Source organism: Rhipicephalus sanguineus, chromosome 5, assembly GCF_013339695.2.
Source record: "Rhipicephalus sanguineus isolate Rsan-2018 chromosome 5, BIME_Rsan_1.4, whole genome shotgun sequence".
In the NCBI taxonomy this organism is placed as follows: Eukaryota; Metazoa; Arthropoda; class Arachnida; order Ixodida; family Ixodidae; genus Rhipicephalus; species Rhipicephalus sanguineus.
The window spans coordinates 11,922,821-11,945,556 of record NC_051180.1 but is presented as its reverse complement, the minus strand read 5'-3'; the positions used below and the strand labels follow the sequence as shown (position 1 = coordinate 11,945,556).

General features: G+C 43.1%; 1 protein-coding gene across 26 annotated transcripts in view; it reads left to right on the top strand.

Moving 5' to 3' along the window:
• Positions 1-21,424, top strand: part of LOC119393224 (cytoplasmic dynein 1 intermediate chain 2) — a 59,972-nt gene extending 38,548 nt beyond the window's left edge. For all 26 annotated transcript variants that reach the window (XM_037660080.2, XM_049416146.1, XM_037660095.2 and 23 more), the window contains 8 exons: positions 3,299-3,424; positions 5,294-5,440; positions 13,505-13,618; positions 13,859-13,979; positions 18,107-18,267; positions 18,551-18,691; positions 20,014-20,139; positions 20,799-21,424. In XM_037660080.2, coding sequence (XP_037516008.1) covers positions 3,299-3,424; positions 5,294-5,440; positions 13,505-13,618; positions 13,859-13,979; positions 18,107-18,267; positions 18,551-18,691; positions 20,014-20,139; positions 20,799-20,954 — 1,092 coding nt within the window. In that variant the 3' untranslated portion in view covers positions 20,955-21,424. The remainder of the gene's footprint in view (positions 1-3,298; positions 3,425-5,293; positions 5,441-13,504; positions 13,619-13,858; positions 13,980-18,106; positions 18,268-18,550; positions 18,692-20,013; positions 20,140-20,798) is intronic.
• Positions 21,425-22,736: the final 1,312 nt, after the last annotated feature.

Here is a 22,736-nt window from a genome sequence, read left to right as displayed (position 1 = left end):
CATGATTAAGCCATGAGGGGCCGAAGCTGCCCAATTGATGATGTTTTATTGCCACTTTACTAAAGTGCTTTCCCACGTCGAGGACAGCAGAGGTCATTGGTGGCGCCAGACGGACATTACCCTTAGTTTTGACAATGAGTGTGGCCTACAAATTAATTACTACAGCCCAAAGCGCTTAGACACCCTTAGTCATAAAATTTTAAACCTTGAGCAGTTCTGGAAACGCATTCATGACAGCTGCGCAGATGTGAGATAATTTGTGCAGCGCCGTTCAGTATAAACGTTTCGACTTGCTCTAGGTCTAGCTGTTCACTACACGCGATGCCCGCGGCCCATGGCTACGTCCTGTTATTCTGTGCCGATTATTTACGCGTTCACAAGAAGAAGATTGCTGAGGAAAACATTTTCGTTGCACAAATTTTCTTTCTTTGCTCTTTTTGTTGTTGCCTACCTCCAGAAGCTACTGTCATAGGCTGAGGATCTTCGCAACACCTGCGAAGTCTGCTTGCATTGCTTTACGCTCCTCAAGGAAAACCTGTCTACACCTAACCGCGATGAGGTAGACCAGGCATTTCTTTGGGAAGAAGAAGCGATTGATATCTTGAACAGGCGCGCCCATCTTTCCTCTGATGATTTTCGGCGAGTTTGTAGGCTGCAAACTGTTTACACGTTAGCCATTTAAAGGGCGGCAGCAGCCCGCTTTTGCACACGCTAGACACAAATAAAATATGAGAACACATTTTTCTTGATGAAAAGCCACCAGAGTAAGGTTTTGCTGCAGCAGAATAATTAAAACTGAGATTTACGCACAATGCAAGCTAATAACAACCATCAGTCGCACTGAAGTGAGCACACACAGCAAGGGTCATTTTGACCAGTTATATCTCGTAAACAAAGCAAATGAGGACATGATATTAAAACCGTGTGTTCACTGACATAAGCGCTCTTCGATAAAAAATTGTCGTCAAAATTGAGACCGGAGTTCTTTTATTTTATTTTTTGAAAATGTACTTTTTTGAAAAAATTCGCTTCTTTAACTATTTTTGCTTTTTTTGCGCTGCCTGTAGGAAAATGATCTTCCGTATAAATGTTGCAAAGGCTCTTTTCTATAGTTGACATTGTTTTCAAGTTTCTGTTTGAAACAGCAAAGGCGCCAAGGTGCCTCAAACTTAGGATCCTTTTTTGATTTTGGCCGTGTTTGCCATTTTTTCACATTTTCTTCTTTTTGAGGACGGCATAAAAAAAGCATGGATGTAATTCACAGTAATGCGTATTAAAACCAGCAAAAAAATTTTCCACACATCATTTATAGTTCGCGTTAAATTCGGCCGTGAAATCCGAAAACATTGCAGCAAGCAAAAACAGGAGGCCCGCGCCGCCACCTTCAAATATTTTTTTGGCGCGCTGGGAGCGTTTCATGGAAATAAAATTTTCGGTTCTGCGCACTTTGAATGTGCCCACATAACATATAAAAAACCCAGGCAAAACAAAAATATCGACCGGACAGGCATGTTCGATCTCTCGTGGAATCACCCTACTTTGAATTGTAACCAAAAAAATTAATATTGAGCTGCACAATCACACTCCTAAAATTTTTAACATAAATGTCCAATAAAGTTACCTGCCTACTGTGTTGTTTTCTATATTCATTTAATGTATCTCAAAATTGCAATAATACTTGAAATTATGAGGAAGGAAGATCTTTTTGCTACTGAAGAATGTGTAAAGTATGAATACTACATAATTTTTTATGATGTATTTTTAATAGATGTTTATAAAAGAATTAAATGTGAAAATCGGTAAATACAATTTAAAGAGGCCCTGCACGTTTTTCCAAGTTACCATAGAATGACCTCACTATGACCTCAAGATGAGTACTTTCCCTCTGTGTTTGTTGCCGTGAGTGCACTCGTGTGTCATGGCATCCTTCAAGGCCAACTCCGGTGATTTTTCGAGGTCCATGGATCTCAATAAAATTCGCTGGGTACGTTCCTTTTCACGTTCCCGTTACATATGCCAAATTACAAGCTGGAGACATACGCAGATTCATTGCAAATGAATTTTATTGATTGCCCCGACTCTCCCCACCTCGCTTCCCAAAATTATTGGCAACATTGGGTGCGTGACGGAACCGAGGGGCCCCTAGAGCGTCTGCTATCCGCAAGGCAACAATCGCGAGTGTTTGGCGAGCGCTTCGTTGGCTGGGCGTGTGAATTTAAGTTTCTTGTGGTAATGCGTGCGATGGGTGGCAAGTGGTGTTGCGTTGTGGGCTGCACACGATTCCCCGTTGGCAGTCACGATACACTCGCACCTAACGATTACCCTGCGTCTCTATATTAGAGTGTTTTAGCTAGCAATGCCGGTTTACCGCACGGAAAGTACGGTAATACCGTACCGGCTAAAGACTGCACATGCGTGAACACCACGGAAACACTTCCCGTAGCATATACAGGGTGCACCGTGACCGGGCCTATCGGTATACGGTGAGCTGCGCATCGTGCGAAACAACGTAACCTAATGGTGCGAAAGGTGGCTCATACTTGGCTTACATTAAATTCCTTCGGCCGTACCAACGCGATGTTGAACGCCGCTATTGCCAAACTTATGCACTCTTTCCATAGCAATATTAAGAAGCTTTAGTTAGTCCGCGAACTTCTCGGCGATAGCATTTTACCCAATCACGGCCGCACAGACTTGAGCTCCCTGGACAGGTGGTGCCATCTGGCGGTAGAATGTGCAACTAGGCAAGCAAAGAGCTAAACAGGTGTGTTCCACTTCATCGAAGAGGAATGACCATTACAGTTGGCCTCCAAATGCGTCGGAATCGCAGCTGTCATTTTCCGACAGCTCAGCTTGTGCACGTGACACGGTCAGTCACACACAAGATTTTCGACGGAGTCACCTTTCAAATGAGCGTCTGCTCTTCGCAGCTTTCATACTACGCGCTGGTGGGACCGGCATGCCTTGCATGATTTCCGGTTTTGTAACCACTTATACGTCACGCGAAGACAGTATGCTCGGTTGGGTTTCGGTTTTGGTGTTGCGCTTTTTTGCTTATTTAAAATTATTCTCCAATTTGCCGAGTGTTTCTGCTGTCGGACCCGTGACAGGAGCGTCTCAGGAATATAAAAGCACCATTACTTTGACATGGCCAAAAAATCGCCGGAGTTGGCCTTTCAGGGACAGTGAATAACCAACACTTTTTCTAATGATGCTGCAAGGGCTCAAGCTTTTGTAAAGCATTAAAGGTTTATCGAAGTCATTTATCATGTGATAACGTAGATTTAATACTCTGCAGTTTCCGGAGCTTCTGGTAGCGTCATATGGAAACAACTACGATTCTCCAAATGACCCTGATGGTGTCTGCCTCGTATGGAACATGAAATTCAAGAAAACCACACCTGAATACATCTTCCACTGTCAGGTGTGTATGTGCCACATTAACAACTTCTTGTCTGTATGCTGCCCCTTTACACACTGCCTCTTTGCTTGTTTTTTTGTAAGCAGCAATATATATATATATATATATATATATATATATATATATATATATATATATATATATATATATATATATAGTATTATAGTTCAGTCAAGGTTCAACTTCCAGTAGCAGTGGCTGTGTTTTTATTGCTTGGTATGATAATTGCTTGGTATGCAAGCTTGGTATGCTTGTGACACCAATACGAAACAATGAATCAGTTTAGATAAATTATTGTTTGAAAACTGGTCTGTCATTAATTTCACCATCATAAGTTAATAGAAGAGGAAACGAAGGTCAAAATTACGTTTTTAAATTTCACGCAAAAATCTCTGCAAATGAATGTCAGTGTGGCGTCATGGATTTTAAAGGTTCTTCTTTGTATTTTGACCACATTGGCTCAACGAAATTTCCTGAAGCTTGGCATGTTAAGTCTATGGCTCCCTTATAGGACAATGTACTGCATTTTTACAGCTAAGGACAATGTAAGCTCTCGTATAGACGCGATCAAAATGTATGACATCACAGCGAGTTCTTGTGGGAACTTCAAGGTGATGTTGCCATCTGCATTTTCTTTTTCCATGTTTTGTTGCCTACGAACAGTCTTCTCACTGCGACAGTTTTGCTTTTGGTATTGTGGAAGGTTAATTTACTAATACAAGAAAAATCATTTTTCTCTTTAGTGTCCCTTTAAGGACACCCAACTGGTTTAAATTTTAAGGGGGGACAGGGCACTTGAAAAAAAGTTTTTTATTTCTTGATCGATATTGATGAAACTTCCCGAGTTTACGTATATTTGTGTGTTAATTTCAAATATGCAATTATTTTTCTGTTATGGTGTGTAGTTTTTAAAATACAAAATATTTTATGTGCCTTTTGGGGAGCAAGATTATTTCTAAACTGACTGTGTTACAAAGTAAATAAGCATATCACAATAATCTGCAATCGGAACTGTGTGCAGTGCAACAAAAATGGATGTCCTAAACCCATTTGAACAAAAGTTATGCTATGTTGAACATTCATGAGTGAGTCATTTTCAAGCTAGAATTTCACTCGTGAACGTTCAACATACCATAACTTTTGTTCTAATGGGTTTAGAACATCCATTTTTGTTGCACTGCACACAGTTCTGGTTGCAGATTATTGTGATATACTGATTTACTTTGTAACTAACTCGGTTCAGAAAAAGTCTTGCTCCCCAAAAGGCACATAAAATATTTTGTATTTTAAAAACTACACAATATACAAGAAAAGTAATTGCATATTTGAAATCAACACCTAAATATACGTAAATTCGCCAAGTTTCATCAAAATTGATCAAGAAATAAAGAAAAAAATTTAAGAGCAGTGTCCCCCCTTAAATGATCAGAAAGGCTTTCAACTCGATGTTTCTCACAGCCGCTGTGGTTCTTTGAGGCATCAAAATCCATCAATCAGTCAATCTGCCTTTTTAAATGGTCCTCCATTTTGCCACACATCAAAATATCGCTTACGTACTCATGCATTTGGCCCTTGAAATGGCATTTTATTCCGTGGGATATTTTACCCACACAAAATAAGTGTTTCAGGTTCTATTAAAAGCAACGTACAGCTTCCATCATAAACCGAATGCACCTCAAACACCTCTTTTTTTTTTTTTTTTTTTTTGTGGTGGTGTGTGTTAGATATCTGGTTTGGTGATGTGAATTGGCTAGCTTAATGCGCCTTCCTGTCAATTCATGTGGAAGCCTTTTCAATTTTAAGCTAGTAGGACATGCATCTTTGCTGCTCTGGTTAATGGCAGCTGTACTTCCGCATCTGTCCACTTTGCAGTCAGCAGTGGTGTCGGCATGCTTCGCCAAGTTCCACCCAAACCTCATCATTGGAGGCACCTACTCTGGCCAGATCGCACTTTGGGACAATCGGAATAGCCGGCGAACACCTGTCCAACGGAGCCCTCTTTCAGCCGCTGCGCACACAGTAAGGATTGCCTACCGGAACATCATCCTCTGATAGGCAGTAGTGCACCTCATCAGCAAGCTAATACCAGCTTGCTGTGCAAGAAGCACCATAGCTCGAGGAATTTATTGAAGGACCGAATTTTAGTGAACCACAAGTACAGTAGACTCGTCATACGGAACCTGATGGGACCAGGAAAACATGTCCCTTTATCAGGAGTTCCGTTTCCCAAGAGATCAACCAGAGTGCAGAATTCAAGTACGAAACCAATCATATTAGAGGAAGTTGTTCCGTTTTAAGCCACTGTTCCCTTTAAGAGATTTCTGTTTACCAAATGTCTATTGTATTGAATACCAATTTATGAAAACGATGGCAGCTTTTGTGCCAGATGGCAGCAACCTAACTCTCCCTTTCCTTCTATTCAGTTTAGCACTTGTACTTCTTTCAATTCAATTTGCACAAATGCAACAACTTGCATAATTTGCAATGATCACGAGGCACACAGTATTATAAAGGCAGAGATGGATTGAGGAAGGTTGTCAACAAGTATGTAAAAGTCAAATTAATATGTTGTCAAAGGGAACCAAATGTGCATACCAAATACTCTAAATGCATGATAAATTCCTGTGCAACACAGTGCGACACAGTTGTCAAATTTATTTGTTGTATGTCAAGTTTACTTCTACAATCTTAGAATTTATAAATATGCTCTAGAAATGTTTTCTTGTGAACTGAATTATTGGAGTCTTTCTTTCTTTCCTTTTTTAATTCCCGAATTGTGACTCCCTAATTGGGATCTACAACTACTACTAATAAATGAAAATAAATGCAGTTTTGATGTACAGTATAATCTCATTAAACAGAAATTGCTTAAAGGGGTCATGAACCACTTTTCCAAAATGGCCTCAGTATCGGAGTTAACTGCCTCCCGAATCGATTGCCGCAAAAATTTCTCGAATCTGTCAAGAACGAGTGGAGTTAGGGGGGTTTGGCGCACGCTCTCAGCACTTTCTCTCTTTTCTCATCCCAGCGAGCGCGCTGGAAGCTACACAGGGAGGGGTGGCATGGGGGAAAGAAGTTACCTCAGCGCGCGTCGTGAAACGCAATCGCTCTCCCGCTGTGATTCGCTTGCGTGAGTGTGGCTACCACGCGAAGTTAGCACACTGAGGAACGCGGTGCCGGCAAGTGGCGGCACCCCGTGGCAAGAAGCGCATCTGATCTGAACGCCGCTCTCGATTTATGTTGGCTATCGGCCATTGAGGATGCTGTGTCTTTTGCGACGCGGAGAAGCAGATATGCGATGTCAACCAGCAGGCGCTCCGCCCACCGACGAGAGTGAGAACTGGCCTCTGTTTGAAAAGAGGGCGCATGAGAAAACTGCAACTTCGCGCTCCACTTGCCGCCTTTACGTGGCACGCGCAACTGCAATATTTGGCTGAGCAGTTCATAGCCGTGTCACCTTTCCGCAGGATGTGTTTTTTCAACAAGCCCAAGGGGTGCTTCGTGACCCCTTTAAGCTGAACAACACTCTTTTGATTGGTTGGTTTTGTATCTGGATAACAATAAAGAAAAACTATTGTTAATCGCAACCGAATTCTTTTTAACTTTCTGTAAATGGAACCACATAAGGTCGATTCCACGAAAGATCAAAAAACAGTGTATATTTGATGTTTCCGATTTTCCTGATAATTTTGAATGTTGTGCACATATGACTGCACAGCACGAAATCGCAGATTGTTTTCAAATAAAAAATTTTTTCAACACAGCAAAATTCGACAAGTGTCGCCGGTTGACGACGACCATTTTACGAAGAGTGCGTTTTCGTAAATTCACAATCATGCTGGCAGCCACTGAAGCTATATATTACAAATATCTTTCTTTTTGGTGGAAGTAGAAGTAAAGAGGAAATAGCTCTTATCATTTCATGGAATTCTGAGCAAATTATGCATTTTTAAAAATTCACGAAAAACGCTGCATTTTTGAAAATCAGTCAAACTTGGGACGCTATGGCTAATTCTGTGAACACCTTAGCTTGTTCATATTTGCAGTATGAATAGGCCTTTATGTAAATAATGAACCTCTGCATTTGTATTTCTCTAATAATTTTCAAAGTAGTAAATTTTTCATGCTCGAAACACCAAAAAAAGAAAAGTGCTCCTCAATTCGAAAATCTATAATAAAAAAAACCCCAACCTCAATTTTGTTCAAAGTCCCCCAAAACGTTCTCAAAGGACTGCAGAATGATATTATCAAAAAACATGTTGCATCATTTTTATTAGAGAAAAAGCAGAAAATGTCAAGCATTGTGTTTCCAGAGCGTGGTGGCAACTGCGTAAAGGACATCTCTAGTAACAAGAAAATGCAGTAACACGTCTTTTTTCTTCTCTGAGCTTCGCTAAACAGCAGTAATGATCTATTGTGGGAAAGTGGGAACTGTTTTGTGAAGAAAAAAAAGATCGTTCCAATTAAATGCATTTGCGACACCACTTACATTCCTCGTCGACGGGCAGCACGGACATTTTCATTCCTCTGGATAATTTTTTTTAGTAAATGCGCTTATATAAAAGCAATGAAGCTAAACGTGAAATTTGTGTAGCTGAGTCAATCATGCATTGTAAGAATGTGAGAAATCGCAAATGGCGGCAGTGGTGAACGGCGAGTCCCGCAGTGCAACCTAAGCACAACAGCCACACATAGTTTGCCAGGCTTTGTCGCTCTGCACGAGAAAAAGCTGGGGTGTCGATTGCTTTGGTTACACGATACATTTTTCACCGCTCGTCGCTCTCCCGCCCGGTCTCTGGATCCGCACCGTGCGGATCGTGTGGCGGATCGAGTGGCCCGCCAAGGAGGTTATATACTATTTCTTCTGGAGTGGAGGTGGCGCCCCCGTAAGTGAAGCCGGTCGCCGCCATATTGCAAAAGGAAAAACTCGGAAGCAGACGACGGAGTGCGCTCCGTTGCCCCGCCGTCGCAGTTGTCTTTGGGGACGGTGGCATGCTTTTGTAAAGCAGTTAAACATTTTACGAGGCCATGGCGACTTCGTGCGTCGCTTATGGCTGCACAAATCGCAATAAGAAGACGCCTGGGATCACTTTTCACGTGTAAGTGTCCTCACTTAGTTCGCTGACGATTGTCTGTTTTTCGTGCATGCTGTTAAACTGGAAACAATTTGAAAGGTGCGCATACATGTAATACATGCGTGCAGTTGTAGCGACGAAAATTTTACGCTTTAAATGTTCGCTGACACGACGTTGTACGTGACTTTTAAGTGTATACACGAAGTGGGTGCAGTCTAGCTGGACGTATACCGAGCAATATTGGTACGAGTAGGAAGTCAGAACGCCCTTAGAATTCCGAGCTTTCTGGTGTTTTCTTGCAAGTCAAGACTGACGGCGTGCATGCATATTTATCCGGTGCATGGATATCGAATTTGATGGATGTTTATCGAGGAATTGGCAAACGCAACATTCCATGACGTGATTATCCGTGTTACATGTTTCCAAAAGACTGCGCGCAGCGTTCTACCTGGGAACGTGCCGGTCGAAGAAGTGGTTAGAGAGCTAAGGACGGTTACCAGCTCGACCAGCTCTGACCACCTCTGCTCCATGTAAAACAATTTTATCTCTAAAATAAGGTGCCGCCCGTTTCATGGCCGATACCCCGCGGTGGGTTGCGCCAGGTTGCCAAGGAACAACCAACCAACCAACCACCTCTGCTCTATTCACTTCGCAGAATGCTGCTTCGACAGAACGGGGCAGATCGACGGCCTGGCACCTACAATTTGTACCTACAATTTTTCCTGCTTTCCCAGCGCATCTACAAAAGCCTGTTAGTTTCTACCTCCTTGACGTAGCTTCAACACAAATAGTTACGAAAAGAAAAAATTGCGGCAAAAGCAAGATGTAACTCTTTTGAAATCCGACCAAACCGAAATCGAAACACCGAAGGACGCGGCTGCTTTACTTTTTTATGCGTCTAGTCTGAGAGGGCGAGAGCTACCTCGTTTCGAGGCTGTGCGCGCTGCGCTTGCCGTGATGGCACACGTCGCCCACGTAGGTTAATGCTTGCGAATCCTCCTTCTGGCCAAATGTTCGCGTGATTGATGTGTGCTTATGTAAAGAGAATAAGTGCGTTCCACGTTAGCTTGTGGTTACCCCTTGAACACTGACGCCGTTACAACACAAAAACCCAGTTCCTAGTAACACATATGTAATTACAGCGCGCTCGATATACGAAGCACCCCTTCGACAACAGATTATTCTGAAAGTCTGCAGCTGACGTAATAGCTCAGCTCAGGACTAGACAATCAACTCTGGGCGATCCAGCAGGCCAAGGAAGCTGCTGAGAGACACGGTCTCTCGGCCGACTCCTAGGCGGGAACCCAGCCCGGAAACCTGCAGGAACTTATTAAAGCTATTCACTCACTCACTCACGTAATAGTATGACATAATTTGTTTCATAAACGAGAAGAGGCAACTGTTCGTGGGTTTAAAGCAGTTTCCATCTCATTTTTTGATTGTGGGACTGCAAACCAACGCGCTCGCCGCGCGTATTCCATTGCCGTCTATGGCGGTCGGGCCGTGTTTTTCCTCTAGCTACATGGCCGCCGGCGGCTTCACTTGCTCCCGTTGGCGGCGGCCGGGACTGCCACTCCAGAGGTTCTATAGAACCTCCTTGTGGCCCGCGCTACACGCCTTCGTGTAAACGGAGTAGCATGCGTTAGACGGGCAGGTGCAAAGGGTGGCGCGATAGACGCCCGCCTGAGCAGACGACAGCAACGAGCACGGCTGTGCCAGTCAGCCAAACACCACCTGAGATAGAAGTTAAGCATCCAAATTGGGCTTCACTTTGGTGCGATCACTGTCCTACGCTCTGAAGGTGGCTATGGGTAGGCGTTATAGCCATGACCGAGATTTTGTACGGACTGCCTCATGGTGCACAAAAAGAAAATTCCGCTGCAGCGGAATTTTCGTTATGTAGAAGATATCGCATCGAGGCTCTCTTTTGCGGAGGGTCATGAAGCAGGATGCGCGCTCAATTCAAGAGGGAGACCAGATCTGCCAGCACTGCTTCAAGAGAAAGAAGGAGATACAAAACAAAGCAGATGCAATGCAAACAAAACGTGTTTTGTCCGTGGCCAGAACTGCTGCCACCAATCTTCACGTAATCGATTCTTTTTAAACTCTGCATTGATCACATAAGGTTTGACAACGTACCCATTTGGGCCAACAAAAACCACACCTCTTGGCGACCGCTCACCAGAAATTCATTTCCATTCATGAAGAGACCTTGCCTTTTATACGAATCTCTCAATTCTGGCACAGCTCAACATCATAAGAGACGCATGGAGGGAATGCGTTCTTTAGCACTCAAGATATGAATTATACTCAACTGAAATAGATGAAAGAAAAGGAGGCTACAACTGAAAGTGCCTACTGTGGACTGATGGATGTCTAACACTGGCGTGAAGTCGCAAACCACGCGAATGCATTTAATTGGAACGATCTTTTATTCTTTACAAAACAGTTCCCAATTTCCGACCATAGATCATTACTGCTGTTTAGCGAAGCTTAGAGAAGAAACAAGACGTGTTACTGTATTGTCTTGTTACTAGAGATGTCCTTTACGCAGTAGCCACCATGCTCTATAAACACAATGTTTGACATTTTCTACTTTTGTTCTAATAAAAATGATGCAACATGTTTTTTCATAATATCATTCTGCAGTCCTTTGAGAACGTTTTGGGGGACTTTAAACAAAATTGAGGTTGGGTTTTTTTTATTATAGATTTTCGAATTGAGGAGCACTTTTCTCTTTTTGGTGTTTCGAGCATGAAAAATTTACTACTTTGAAAATTATTAGAGAAATACAAATGCAGAGGTTCATTATTCACATAAAGGCCTATTCATACTGCAAATATGAACAAGCTAAGGTGTTCACAGAATTATCCATAGCGTCCCAAATTTGACTGATTTTCAAAAACGCAGCGTTTTTTGTGAATTTTTAAAAATACATAATTTGCTCAGAATTCCATGAAATGATAAGAGCTATTTCCTCTTTACTTCTACTTCCGCCAAAAAGAAAGATATTTGTAATATATAGCTGCAGTGGCTGCCAGCATGATTGCGAATTTACGAAAACGCACTCTTCGTAAAATGGTCGTCGTCAACCGGCGACACTTGTCGAATTCTGCTGTGTTGAAAAAAATTTTTATTTGAAAACGAACTGCGATTTCGTGCTGTGCAGTCATATGTGCACAACATACAAAATTATCAGGAAAATTGGAAACATCAAATATACACCCTTTTTTTATCTTTCGTGGAATCGACCATAAGTGAGCTCTGAAGGATTTTTCTCAAAAGACGAACAATCTGAAATACTATATTCTTGCGACACCTGTCCTCTACCGCGATAGCCACCTTCAATAAATAGTGACAAGGATTCTCCGTGGACAACTGCGTGTTATTCGGCCACCGATTGAAATAATAACTGTGGCATAGGTGTGTGTCTTTTATAAACACAAGGAGCAGAGCCTAGTCTATCCGATAGCTGTCAACAGTGCCCCATACCACGGTACCAACTAGCTGATACATTAAATTCATTGTGCTGCACCAAAACAGAACTCCTGTTAATGGGAATGTATTTCCAGTCCCTCGAGGTTTTCTTCAACGATATTCCATTGTATACAGTGCTGCACATTGCATAACTAGGGTAGCCAGATCTACACAACTTATTCAGTGGCTGGCTTGTTCATGGTTAAAAGTTTCGTACAAAGGTAGCATTCTGTAGTTGGTTCAGCTCTTGTTGCTTTGATGTGACGGAGGGGTCATTGCATAGCTGTTTCTGCCACAATAAATCTGAGGCTGGCATTGATGTGGCACCTTTAAAAGCGTGTCTGTTCTGTTTCACTGGAGCGATGGCACTATATGCCACAACTGCAATTAACTCTACCTGTTTGCAGAAGCTCCAACACATGGTGCCTTCGTTTTATTCAGCAAAATTAATTTTTTTTTTTTCAGTGACATCATCCACTTTTGGTTGTGGACAAAGTAAGCAAGTAATGCCTGCAGATTATGTACAGTTGTACAGTCCAACCTGGATATATCAAACTCCGAAGGTGGTCATGAAACAATTCGATGTATCCATAATTTGAGACACAGTATATGCTTGTTTGAAGCTTATACAAAAACTCCGTGCTCCTTAAGCCATTCCTTGAGGTTGTGAAAACTGAAAAAATATGCCAACTTGTTTCCCCAAGGTTGCTTAGTTATAAGGCATGAAAGCTTACCTGCTTGCTATTACATTTTCATCCACACCTTCTTGTGGAAGGCCCTTAACAAAACAAGGAGACTCTTTCCACTTGTGAAGCATCATAGTGGTCTCCTTTTCAGCCACAGGCAGTATGCTGCATTGCATGGCAATTCTGTCAGCTGTTGGCATTTTTTACATTACACGTCTTTGTTGCGGCAAAGCTTACTAAAGCAAATTAATCAGTATGGACCACAAATAAAATCCCTTTCACACAAGCCATCCTTACTTTAAGACGCTCACCTTGCTTATTTCTCCATTGTGAGTGGCACTGCCCTTCAGATTTAGTGCACTGTGAAACAGCATTACAAAACCTGTGCCGTTTCATTGGCATGAACGTTACCAATGAAAGAAGCGATCACATTGCACAATGTTCAACATGCATATTCAATGTTATGATGAACAAGAGTCTAATATACGCATAGTACAATTCTGTCCTTTTGCATGGGATAAGAAAGGGGATGTTTCAACTGTTTGATGTAGCGAATAATTTGATGTACTACCCAGGTTCTGGTGCCATCAAACTGAACCCACTACAAAATGCTAGCTCTGTGCAAAATATGTGGCACAAGCCAGTGGTTTAGCTAGAAGAGTCATGCTTGCCTGCTCCTTCTATTTATGCTATGCTTTCAACAGGCGACTGCTCTTTATGGTGTAACTGAGTGGAATGAAGTTTAAAGCTTTGCCACTGTTTCTTGTTTTCTTTTTGCTCGTTGGTCTCAATATGGTGTTGTGGCAGTGACATTTTAGTCATTGCTTGTGACTTTGCTCTTGCAGCACCCCGTCTACTGTGTCCAAGTAGTCGGTACACAGAATGCACACAACCTGGTGAGCGTATCTACAGATGGCAAGTTCTGTACCTGGAGCCTTGACATGCTGTCAGCGCCGCAGGTCAGTCAACTGTGTACAGCTATTTTGACATCTGCGTGTCATCTCCTGGCTGAAAATTGTCTTGCGGCTTACCGGTTAGCCAGAACCAGTGCTCCGTTATACTAGTGCTCTTGCGAGTGATTGTGCTCGCAAGAACCTGTTACACCCATTGTGTGAAACCTGCCTAGCCTAAGCCTTTACCAACATGGGGTATAAGTGCACAGCTGCTCTTAAACGAAACTCGCCTTTCTTTTTGCCCAGGACGTACTGGATCTGACACAGCAGAAGCAGTCACGTGCCATTGCGGTCACCTCTCTCTCATTCCCCATGGGCGACTGCAATAACTTCATCGTAGGCAGTGAGGAAGGCGCTGTTTATACAGGTAATGGTAATGCCTGCCGTTTTCTGGCTGGAATCGCTACGCTTTCACATTTAAGGGGCAACTTCTGCTGTTATTGTTGCTAAAATAAAACATTCTGAACTTCTCAAGTTTCTAGACTTCCGAATCCATGACGTCGCGCATCCAGACATACTGTTGCTGGGGCTTTGGCATGAAATTCAAGAAATAGTACTTTAACCTTCGTTTTGACCTTTACCCGTTACCTCAGAACTCACAGAAATGTTCTCAAGCAATACCTAACCATTGGTTGGTTGTTTCTCTTGGGCATCCCGTTGATGATTGGGGTCATATTTTGGACATGCACCTTGAAAATTGTTATTTATACTCGCTGCTAGGGGTGTGTCATTATTTGAAACTCAAATGTCAAATCAAATTGTGTTGCATTTGATATCGTCTTCGAATCAAACAGCGACTGTTCATAATGGCGAATATTCTTTAAAATGTTTACCGATATTTTAAAATGTGAATTGCACCTGATATAAACAGAAAATTGTTGCAATGGTACTACGAAGTTTATCCCCGTGGGCATAGTATAGGCATAGGGCATGACAGCTTACGAAGTTCAGCAGCAACATTGCAAAGGGCATTAGAACGTTTAACTGGGCAAGTTGGTGTGATTCCATCTTGAATGAATAAAGCGCGCGAAAGAACGAGGACGAACGGAAGAAACAACAGACCACGGTGCTGACTCGCAACTAAAACTTTATTTCACAACGAACAGAACAGAGCAAATGCCTTTTTATCTGAACACTCGAAAGTGGTCAAAAGCAGTATCAGCGTTGCATGCATTCAGTCTTCTTTGTTTAAATCATGTCACCACATGATGCAACAAAGTTTTGCAAGACAGGTGTCAAGACTACAAGAAGCAGGATACCCGACTTGGGTTATCACGAGAGCTTGTGAAAAAGTGGCAAAAACAGTAAAAGCTAGGCCGAATAGAACAGCTGATGGTAATCGCACTACCACAAGGAAGAATTTAGCAGTGATTCTTCATTTGCATAGGTTATCACATGGAATTAAAAATGTGGCAACTATGTACCATGTTGACGCTGTTTTCAGTGTTGGCCACAAGTTGCGACAGGTATGTCCAGGCGTGCACAGAAAGTTAAATGGAGGAAAAAGTGACAAACGGCTAAGGTGCGCGGTCAAACATGAGAAAAAATTTGTAGATTGTCAAACTAATGTTGTATATAAAATTCCATGTTCCTGCGGTAACATTTACATAGGGCAAACTAGTCGGTGCATAAACATTAGGATCCAAGAGCATGCGCAAAATGTTAAAAATGGCACAGGTTCTCATTTGGCTCTTCATTGTTGCAAAAGTGGTTGTAATCCCAGTTTTGATAGGACGGAAATTTTGCATGGGCACAGGGATCAGCGCACACGAGAAATAATGGAAGCTTTTTACATGTCATTGGAAGGTCACATATGCGTCAGCCAACCTTCGGTAGCCTTGTCACAGGCTGAAGTGTCATATCTCAGAGATAACTTGCCTCATGTTCATGACTAATCACTCACATGGGGTATTTTGTTGTTGTTGATACTTTTGTCGCCTTGTGCATACGTGATGGTCTTTTGATATCCTTTCCCAGATGCTATTTATTCTGTTCGTTGTGAAATAAAGTTTTAGTTGCGAGTCAGCGCCGTCTTCTGTTGTTTCTTCTGTTCGTCCTCGTTCTTTCGCGCGTTTTATTCATTCAAGATTGCAAAGGGAGCCCAACTTCACCAGCTATACAGCAGTCATTCTTACTCACTCTGAAGAGGTCTGCACATGCAAAGAATACTTTTTTTTTTTGGTTCCTGATGCTCTGTTTGTGCCCTTAGCGCTAAAATTATGAATGCTAGGTGTGATTGTGGTTTTATAATAATGGTGAAAATGGTTGTACAATGTTAGAAAACTGTTTGAGAAGCAGTATTTGATATTCTATTAATTTCTGGCACTAGTATTCAATCTTTATTTGATGAGGTCTCAAAGAGTGCTCTTTGCACAACCTTGACAGCTAACTTGTGCTTGCTATTTGTAATGTCATGAAGGGAGCAGTTATGATGATGTCAACAAATGTTTTTTAGCAGTCTGTGCAACACATCTTCACTCTGTCCAGCGTGCCTTCTGTTTAGTATATTTTTTGGCCTAAATAACATTTTATTGGAAATATGACCTCTGTAGCTTAAACTTTTCGTTTTATCTTTCCTGTCAAAGAGAACAGTATGATGCAGGATGTTTAACCATTTCCATACGGTGTTTTTTGGCTGAAAACAATTTTTAAAAATACCAATTTTTTTATTTGCCTCTTCGATTCTATGCGTCCTGAAACAACTTTAAAAAATTATTAAAAGGCGCTTCATTCGCAGTATACATGCACAATATATATATATATATATATACAGGGTGTTTCAAGAAATGTGTCCAGTAGTTTTTAAAAATCACACAAAGGAGGTATCTGCGTGCTACCTGCGGCGTTACCGTTACTGTGGGAGAGGGCATTTTGAGAGGCGCACAAACATTAATTACGGCAGTAATTATAGAAATTAAGAAAATTAACTTTTTAACCAGTGGAAATAAGTGGTAGAGTCAAATGGGCGAATGGAAGCCTTTCCTGAGAATAGCCCATAGCCGCTTTGAAATTTCTGAAAGGCGGCCACTGGTAATCACCACGGAGCGATGAAATCTGGCTAATTTTGCTGGCGATACCGAAACCTACGCACCAAAAAGCGCGTCTGCCATTCACTGCGGAAACGCCCTCAGTGACGACACTGTTTCCCTCGCACGGGGGCGGGGGATAAGCGAGCGCCGTTATCATCCGTTGATCTAGATATGTCATGCATTTACCAAAGGCAAGCATGTGCGGCTCGCTCTGCAACGAAACGAAGTATCTAGATCAACGGATGATAACTGCGCTCGCTTATTCCCCCCCCCCCGTGCGAGGGAAACAGTGTCGTCACTGAGGGCGTTTTCGCAGTGAATGGCAGACGCGCTTTTTGGTGCGTAGGTTTCGGTATCGCCAGCAAAATTAGCCAGGTTTCATCGCTCCACGGTGATTACCAGTGGCTGCCTTTCAGAAATTTCAAAGCGGCTATGGGCTATTCTCAGGAAGGGCTTCCATTCGCCCATTTGACTCTACCAATTATTTCCACTAGTTAAAAAGTTAATTTTCTTAATTTCTATAATTGCTGCCGTAATTAATGTTTGTGCGCATCTCAAAATGCCCTCTCCCACAGTAAAGGTCACACCGCAGGTAGCACGCAGATACCTCCTTTCTGTGATTTTGAAAAACTGCTGGACACATTTCTTGAAACACTCTGTATATATATATGCAGAGGATTGTTTTCAGTGCACTGCGTCATAGAAAGTGCCCTAATCTCTCCAGCCTTCAGGGCAGAAGATGTCTCTTTTAAATTTAAAAAATAAAGTGCAGTGACAAGTGAGTCCGTGAAAACAAACCTTGGATGCGTCCAGTGTCAATATGTCGAGATGCGATGTCCGGATCCAATGATTTAGAGAAACTATGCTGCCACACTCGCAGGAGAACTGAAATTCTTCATTTCACAAAACTTCGACGAACAAGTGCGTTTCGTTCTTTTTTTTTTTTTCTGAACGGAGCTTTTGTCGGCAGCACATGCCACTTGCGCACTCAGAAGGGCGCCGTTTTTTCATTCCGGTTACCAGAACCAAGTCCTTTCTCGATCAAAACACATGCTTTGAGCACGTTTTAAAATTTTTTACAGCGCCATCTGTTGAAGCCAAAGAAAACTCAGCGAAATGAATCAGGGTAGCTTACCTGCGGTGCCCCCAAACGCTTGTTTCACGGTGGACGAGCTCAGCTCTTCTTCAGTGGGAGCGGTACAGATCGTGTGGATGAGCTCAGCTCGTTTTTAGTAGGGAAATTAAAAGGCAGCACTGTTTAACACACTGTTCCAAGGTGTCACTACAAATGCATTTGTTCATGTTGTGTGCCTGCTCTCATCATCTCCACCGCTGTCAAGAGCAGCAGCTTCAATTTTATGCAGTAAATTATGCTTGCATTCTTCTGCAGATCGAGCTGGTATCTTGATGTTTACTTTCATGTTCGTAGTAGTTCGAGCTCACCTTACGTATTTATCAAATGCAGCTTGTCGGCACGGCACCAAGGCAGGCATATTGGAGGCATTTGAAGGTCATCAAGGTCCCGTGACAGCAGTGCATTCACACGGTTGCCAGGGCCAAGTGGACCTGTCGCACCTCTTTCTCACGTCTTCCTTCGACTGGACTGTCAAGCTCTGGAGCCTGAAGGTCAGTGGCCCTGCACCTTCCCTTGTGTTGTTTAATTTTACAGTTTAGTCTCGATTTCCAAAGACCACTGAAACAATGAAAATGGCAAGTGTTTCATAGCAGTTTAGATTAGGCAAGAAGTATAACACTGTTAGAATGCTACGGTGAAAGTAACATGCTGTCAGCAGTCAGACAAGACTGACATTCAGACTCTGAATGGGTGCACGCAGAGTGTACATGTGAAAGTTCTGCAGATGGTTTGCAGGTTGCAGCAACATAGCTTTCTGCTTGCACTTGATTGCAGGAGTCCAAGCCCATCTACTCATTTGAAGACAATGGGGACTATGTGTATGATGTCAGATGGTCCCCTGTGCACCCAGCGTTGTTTGCATGCGTTGATGGCACAGGACGACTTGACCTATGGAACCTCAACAACGACACAGAGGTGAGCATGTGCTCATTATCTAATGACACAGAACTGCTTTGAGAGAGAGAGAGAAAACATTTTAAAGAAGACTGCTAGAAGACCCGATGGAGCATAGGTGAACCCTTTGTATAACATGAACATACTTTCATTATGTCTGATGCTCATTATAAACATATTTCTTACATTACGATATGGACAAAACACAATTTTGCTTTATATTACTACAGTAGAATCTTGGTGATACGAACCCGGCTGATACGAATTCGTAAAATTCCCCAGCCGAATTTCATTGTGTTCAATGGGCCAAAACTCGGGTGTTCCGAACACATCTACGGGTCACGACGGGTGATACGAACTTTGGTACCGAAACCGTCGAGAGTCTGCTGAGAGCAGCGTGCTCCAGAAGTATGCGCGCAGCCAGCACACACACAGAACTGTGGTTATCCTTTGCCACAACCGCTGTGGACGAAACCGCGGCCGCTATCGACGTGATCATGTATGGCGACAACGAAATTCCAGAAGTGCGTGTGCATCCAACGCTCACCAAGTCAAAGCAGGGCTGCTTGCCACAACCATGGTGGACAAAACCGCGGAAGATGCAATCATAGATTGCAACGACGCAGTGCTGAAGGCACGTGCGCGGCCAGTGCACACCGATTGAAAACGGAACTACCGATTGTTGCAACCGCCACGCACGAAACTGCAGTCGGTATCAACGCGATATCGATAGCAACTACACAGCTCTGAAGGCATGCAGATAATGCAGGTGTAGATAAAAGGCAATAAAGTCATCAAAAGGCACGAAGCGTTTCGGCATTCCTGTCATTCTTCGATTATGACTATGGTGGATCGGACTTTAGCACATAGCTTTCACTTGGCCTCAAGCGAAGCTTTGAAACGCACGTTTGTGGCAGCCAACTGCGCCATCCCTTATTGGTTCGTTTGCATGTGTCCCAGAAAGACATATGCGAGCTCTTTTGACGGAAATAAACGTTTTGTGTGTATATCGTAGTTTGGAAACGGGTTTCGCTAGTTTTTTGGTGATACGAAATTTTGGGTGATAGGAATATTTTCGTTCCGCTTTATCTCATACATTAAAACCCTGTTAATACGTGTCTGCTTTAAACATACTAACTCTTAAAACAAATAAATGGATCAAGCAAGCTTGCCGATTACCACTTACACTGCAGAATTTGATGAAAGCAGTATAGATACACTAAAGGTACCTTAGCGTGCCTCTGAAATGGCGTCAGTAACACTACACTTGTGCAGAATCCAGGCCCTTTTGTGTGTAGGGCATTTGGAAGCCTTGCGTCTTCTGGCTTGTTCTTGCTCAACAGCTCCCCACAGTGAGTGAAGTGGTGGATGGAAGCCCTGCACTGAACAGGGTTATCTGGACACCTTCAGGACACCAAGTGGCTGTGGGCGACGACGCTGGAAAAGTCTGGGTCTACGACGTTGGGGAGGTGAGCTTTCCCGAAAAGTTCTTCAAGGGTTTCATATATTGCTGACTGTCACCATTTCATCAGTCTTTTAATCTTTACAGGTGTCAAATATTTATTACCTACAGTTGATATTAATTCATTCCTAATTAATTTGAAAAATAAAATAATTTCATTTTGCCATTACAGTCGTTATGTTTATTCAGCCCCTTCATTCAGTCTTGCATCAAATACCTAATTTGAGTGTTAGCTAAATTTCTACACAATGAAGTGAAGTGACAGCTTTACCAAACTTGTTAGTTTGTTGAGGTTTAACTGAGTCTTAATTTCATAAGTTAGATACATTTGGGGTTTAACCTTTATGACGGATCACACACAACTGGGCTGAAGCCTTTTATTTACATATATCTGCACAGTTTATCAATCTCCAAAAATCACTTTATTTTGGGTGTTTTGTCATTATTTCACATTGTTGCCTCCTGGGGGGTGTAATATTCCAATGTGTTCCTGTCACATTACAGGGTTACCAAAAAATACTGTAATGCGAAAAAACAGTGAACAAATCTTTGAATAAGCTTTGTGAAGCACAGAAGTTGGTGCACGTGGCATGTGCCTTGGAATCCCCTCTGTGTACTTCCAAGTTTGGTAGTTTGTGCCTTGATCTCTGTACTTTGCACATGCAGCAACTGGCCGTGCCAAAGAATGACGAGTGGTCCAGGTTCGTGCAGTCTCTTCAAGAGCTGAAGAACAATCAGGCCGACCAGGAGCTCGACAGCTTCAACCTGGCGCCTACAACAGTGACTCTGTCCTCGTCCTCACCGCTTTCCTCGTATGCCTGATCGATGTTCTCCTTGTGCGAGGACAGCCGGAGGTGCCATTCTGCAGCGACCACCAACCACACTGCTGTGCAGCTAATTTATGCTTTCGCATGCCACGTTGTAATTTAAGAAGTCTGCGAACGCTGGGGGTGAAAGGAACACAGATTTTCTGTTACCGCTCTTCTTTGTTGCTCGTGCGGCTGAAAGAATGTGGGAAGGGCTGAAGGTTCTGCTCACGTCACAGAACCTGCGTGTGTACACATGTACAGAGTAGGCAACATTTCTATAGAGAGAGAGAGTAAATTAAAACTTGACATGCAGCGACATTGGTTGCAGTCCTAGTGTTTACCCCTTTCCTTGTTGCACATCCCCTTTTGTGCATACACGTATGGGTGGCGCTGTCGCTTGTTCCAGTGGTCTGTATTAAAGGGGGAATCGTGTAGCATTTATAAATAAAGTTACGATGATGTGCATATTTATTGCTGCGCAAATGGTCTCGCAATTTTCATTGCACTAGTTGTTCCTGTAGTATTCACTGATAAGACACGACTTGACACACCTCGTTGGATGCCCCCCCCCCATAACAGAGGCCAGCAGCCACGTAGTCACTGCCTTCCTCAGTGGTTTGAGAACTTCTTCACCAGGTGGACTTGGTTTCCTACATTGAAGGCTGGACAGTTTCATGTTTATGTACAAATTGGTAGTTTTGTGTGCAGACACTTTGCATAAAGATGCCACTGAAAGTGACACTGTGAAATGAAGGGGTCCGCTCTATGCACGGCTGGTGCAGAAGCCTAGCTCCGGTCCCAGCCGCAAATAGTCGTACCGTGCACGTGTCAACGTCCCCTTCCCGTAGCGCGAGTCATCGCAGCTACGACGGGTTCGGGCGAATAAGGCAACAGGCTAGAACAACAAACAACACTTTATTGCTACTCTAGCAATAACGCGCAAATGTCGCATAGAGGGATAGTCCGCTCTAGTAGAAAACAAAGGGTAACGCTTACACCTTCGGTCGATGTTTGGCTCGCGGATCTTGGGGCGGTGAGGTGGTACCTCGCAGGTCGACAGAGCAAGAGAGACCGTCTCCCTGCCTGATTGGCAGTTTTGTTCACCTCTCGTCTCCCTCCTCACCGCGAGGGTTCTTTCCCGCGAGCCGGGATGCGAGGATTGGTGCGAGGAGCGGCGGGAAAGAAGGGGTTGTCCGTAAAGGGCGACGGTGCTCCTCTCCTAGTGGTCCCTTCGCTCCCGCCGTCAGTTAGCGATCGCGCCAGCCTTAAGGAAAGGAAATGGGCGCGCTTGCTCTCCCACAGAAAGCAGTGACTTTGTGGCTGCTGCGATACCATTTTCAGTGACTGCTAATTTCATGTGCTCGTAGTTGCCCTTGTGCATGGAACATTCTCATGTGCAAGTAAGCACACATACAAAAGAAAGCCGCTTAATTTTAGCTTGAATATTCAATCAGTGATTTTCGCAATTGGTGCAAAGAGTTACTGCTGTCAGGGTTGTACAAGTGTGCATAGTCAGCACAATTCTTATACTCCTTGATTAAGTATATGTATGGTAGCCACTCTCCAAACCGTATCAGAAGAATATGCTTGCATTATTAACCACAGTCACTACCCCTCATTGTGTGGTTCAGCACACTGAATGAAAGGAATTTTTTAGGGCTCTGTTTTTTTTTTTTTTGTTTGTTTGTTTGACACAACTTTAATGAAAACCAGTAGATAATGGAGCCTAGGAAGGTACAGGGGACATCAATTGTGCTGTTTTAAGTGTACTTTACTTTCTTCACAAGAATACCCT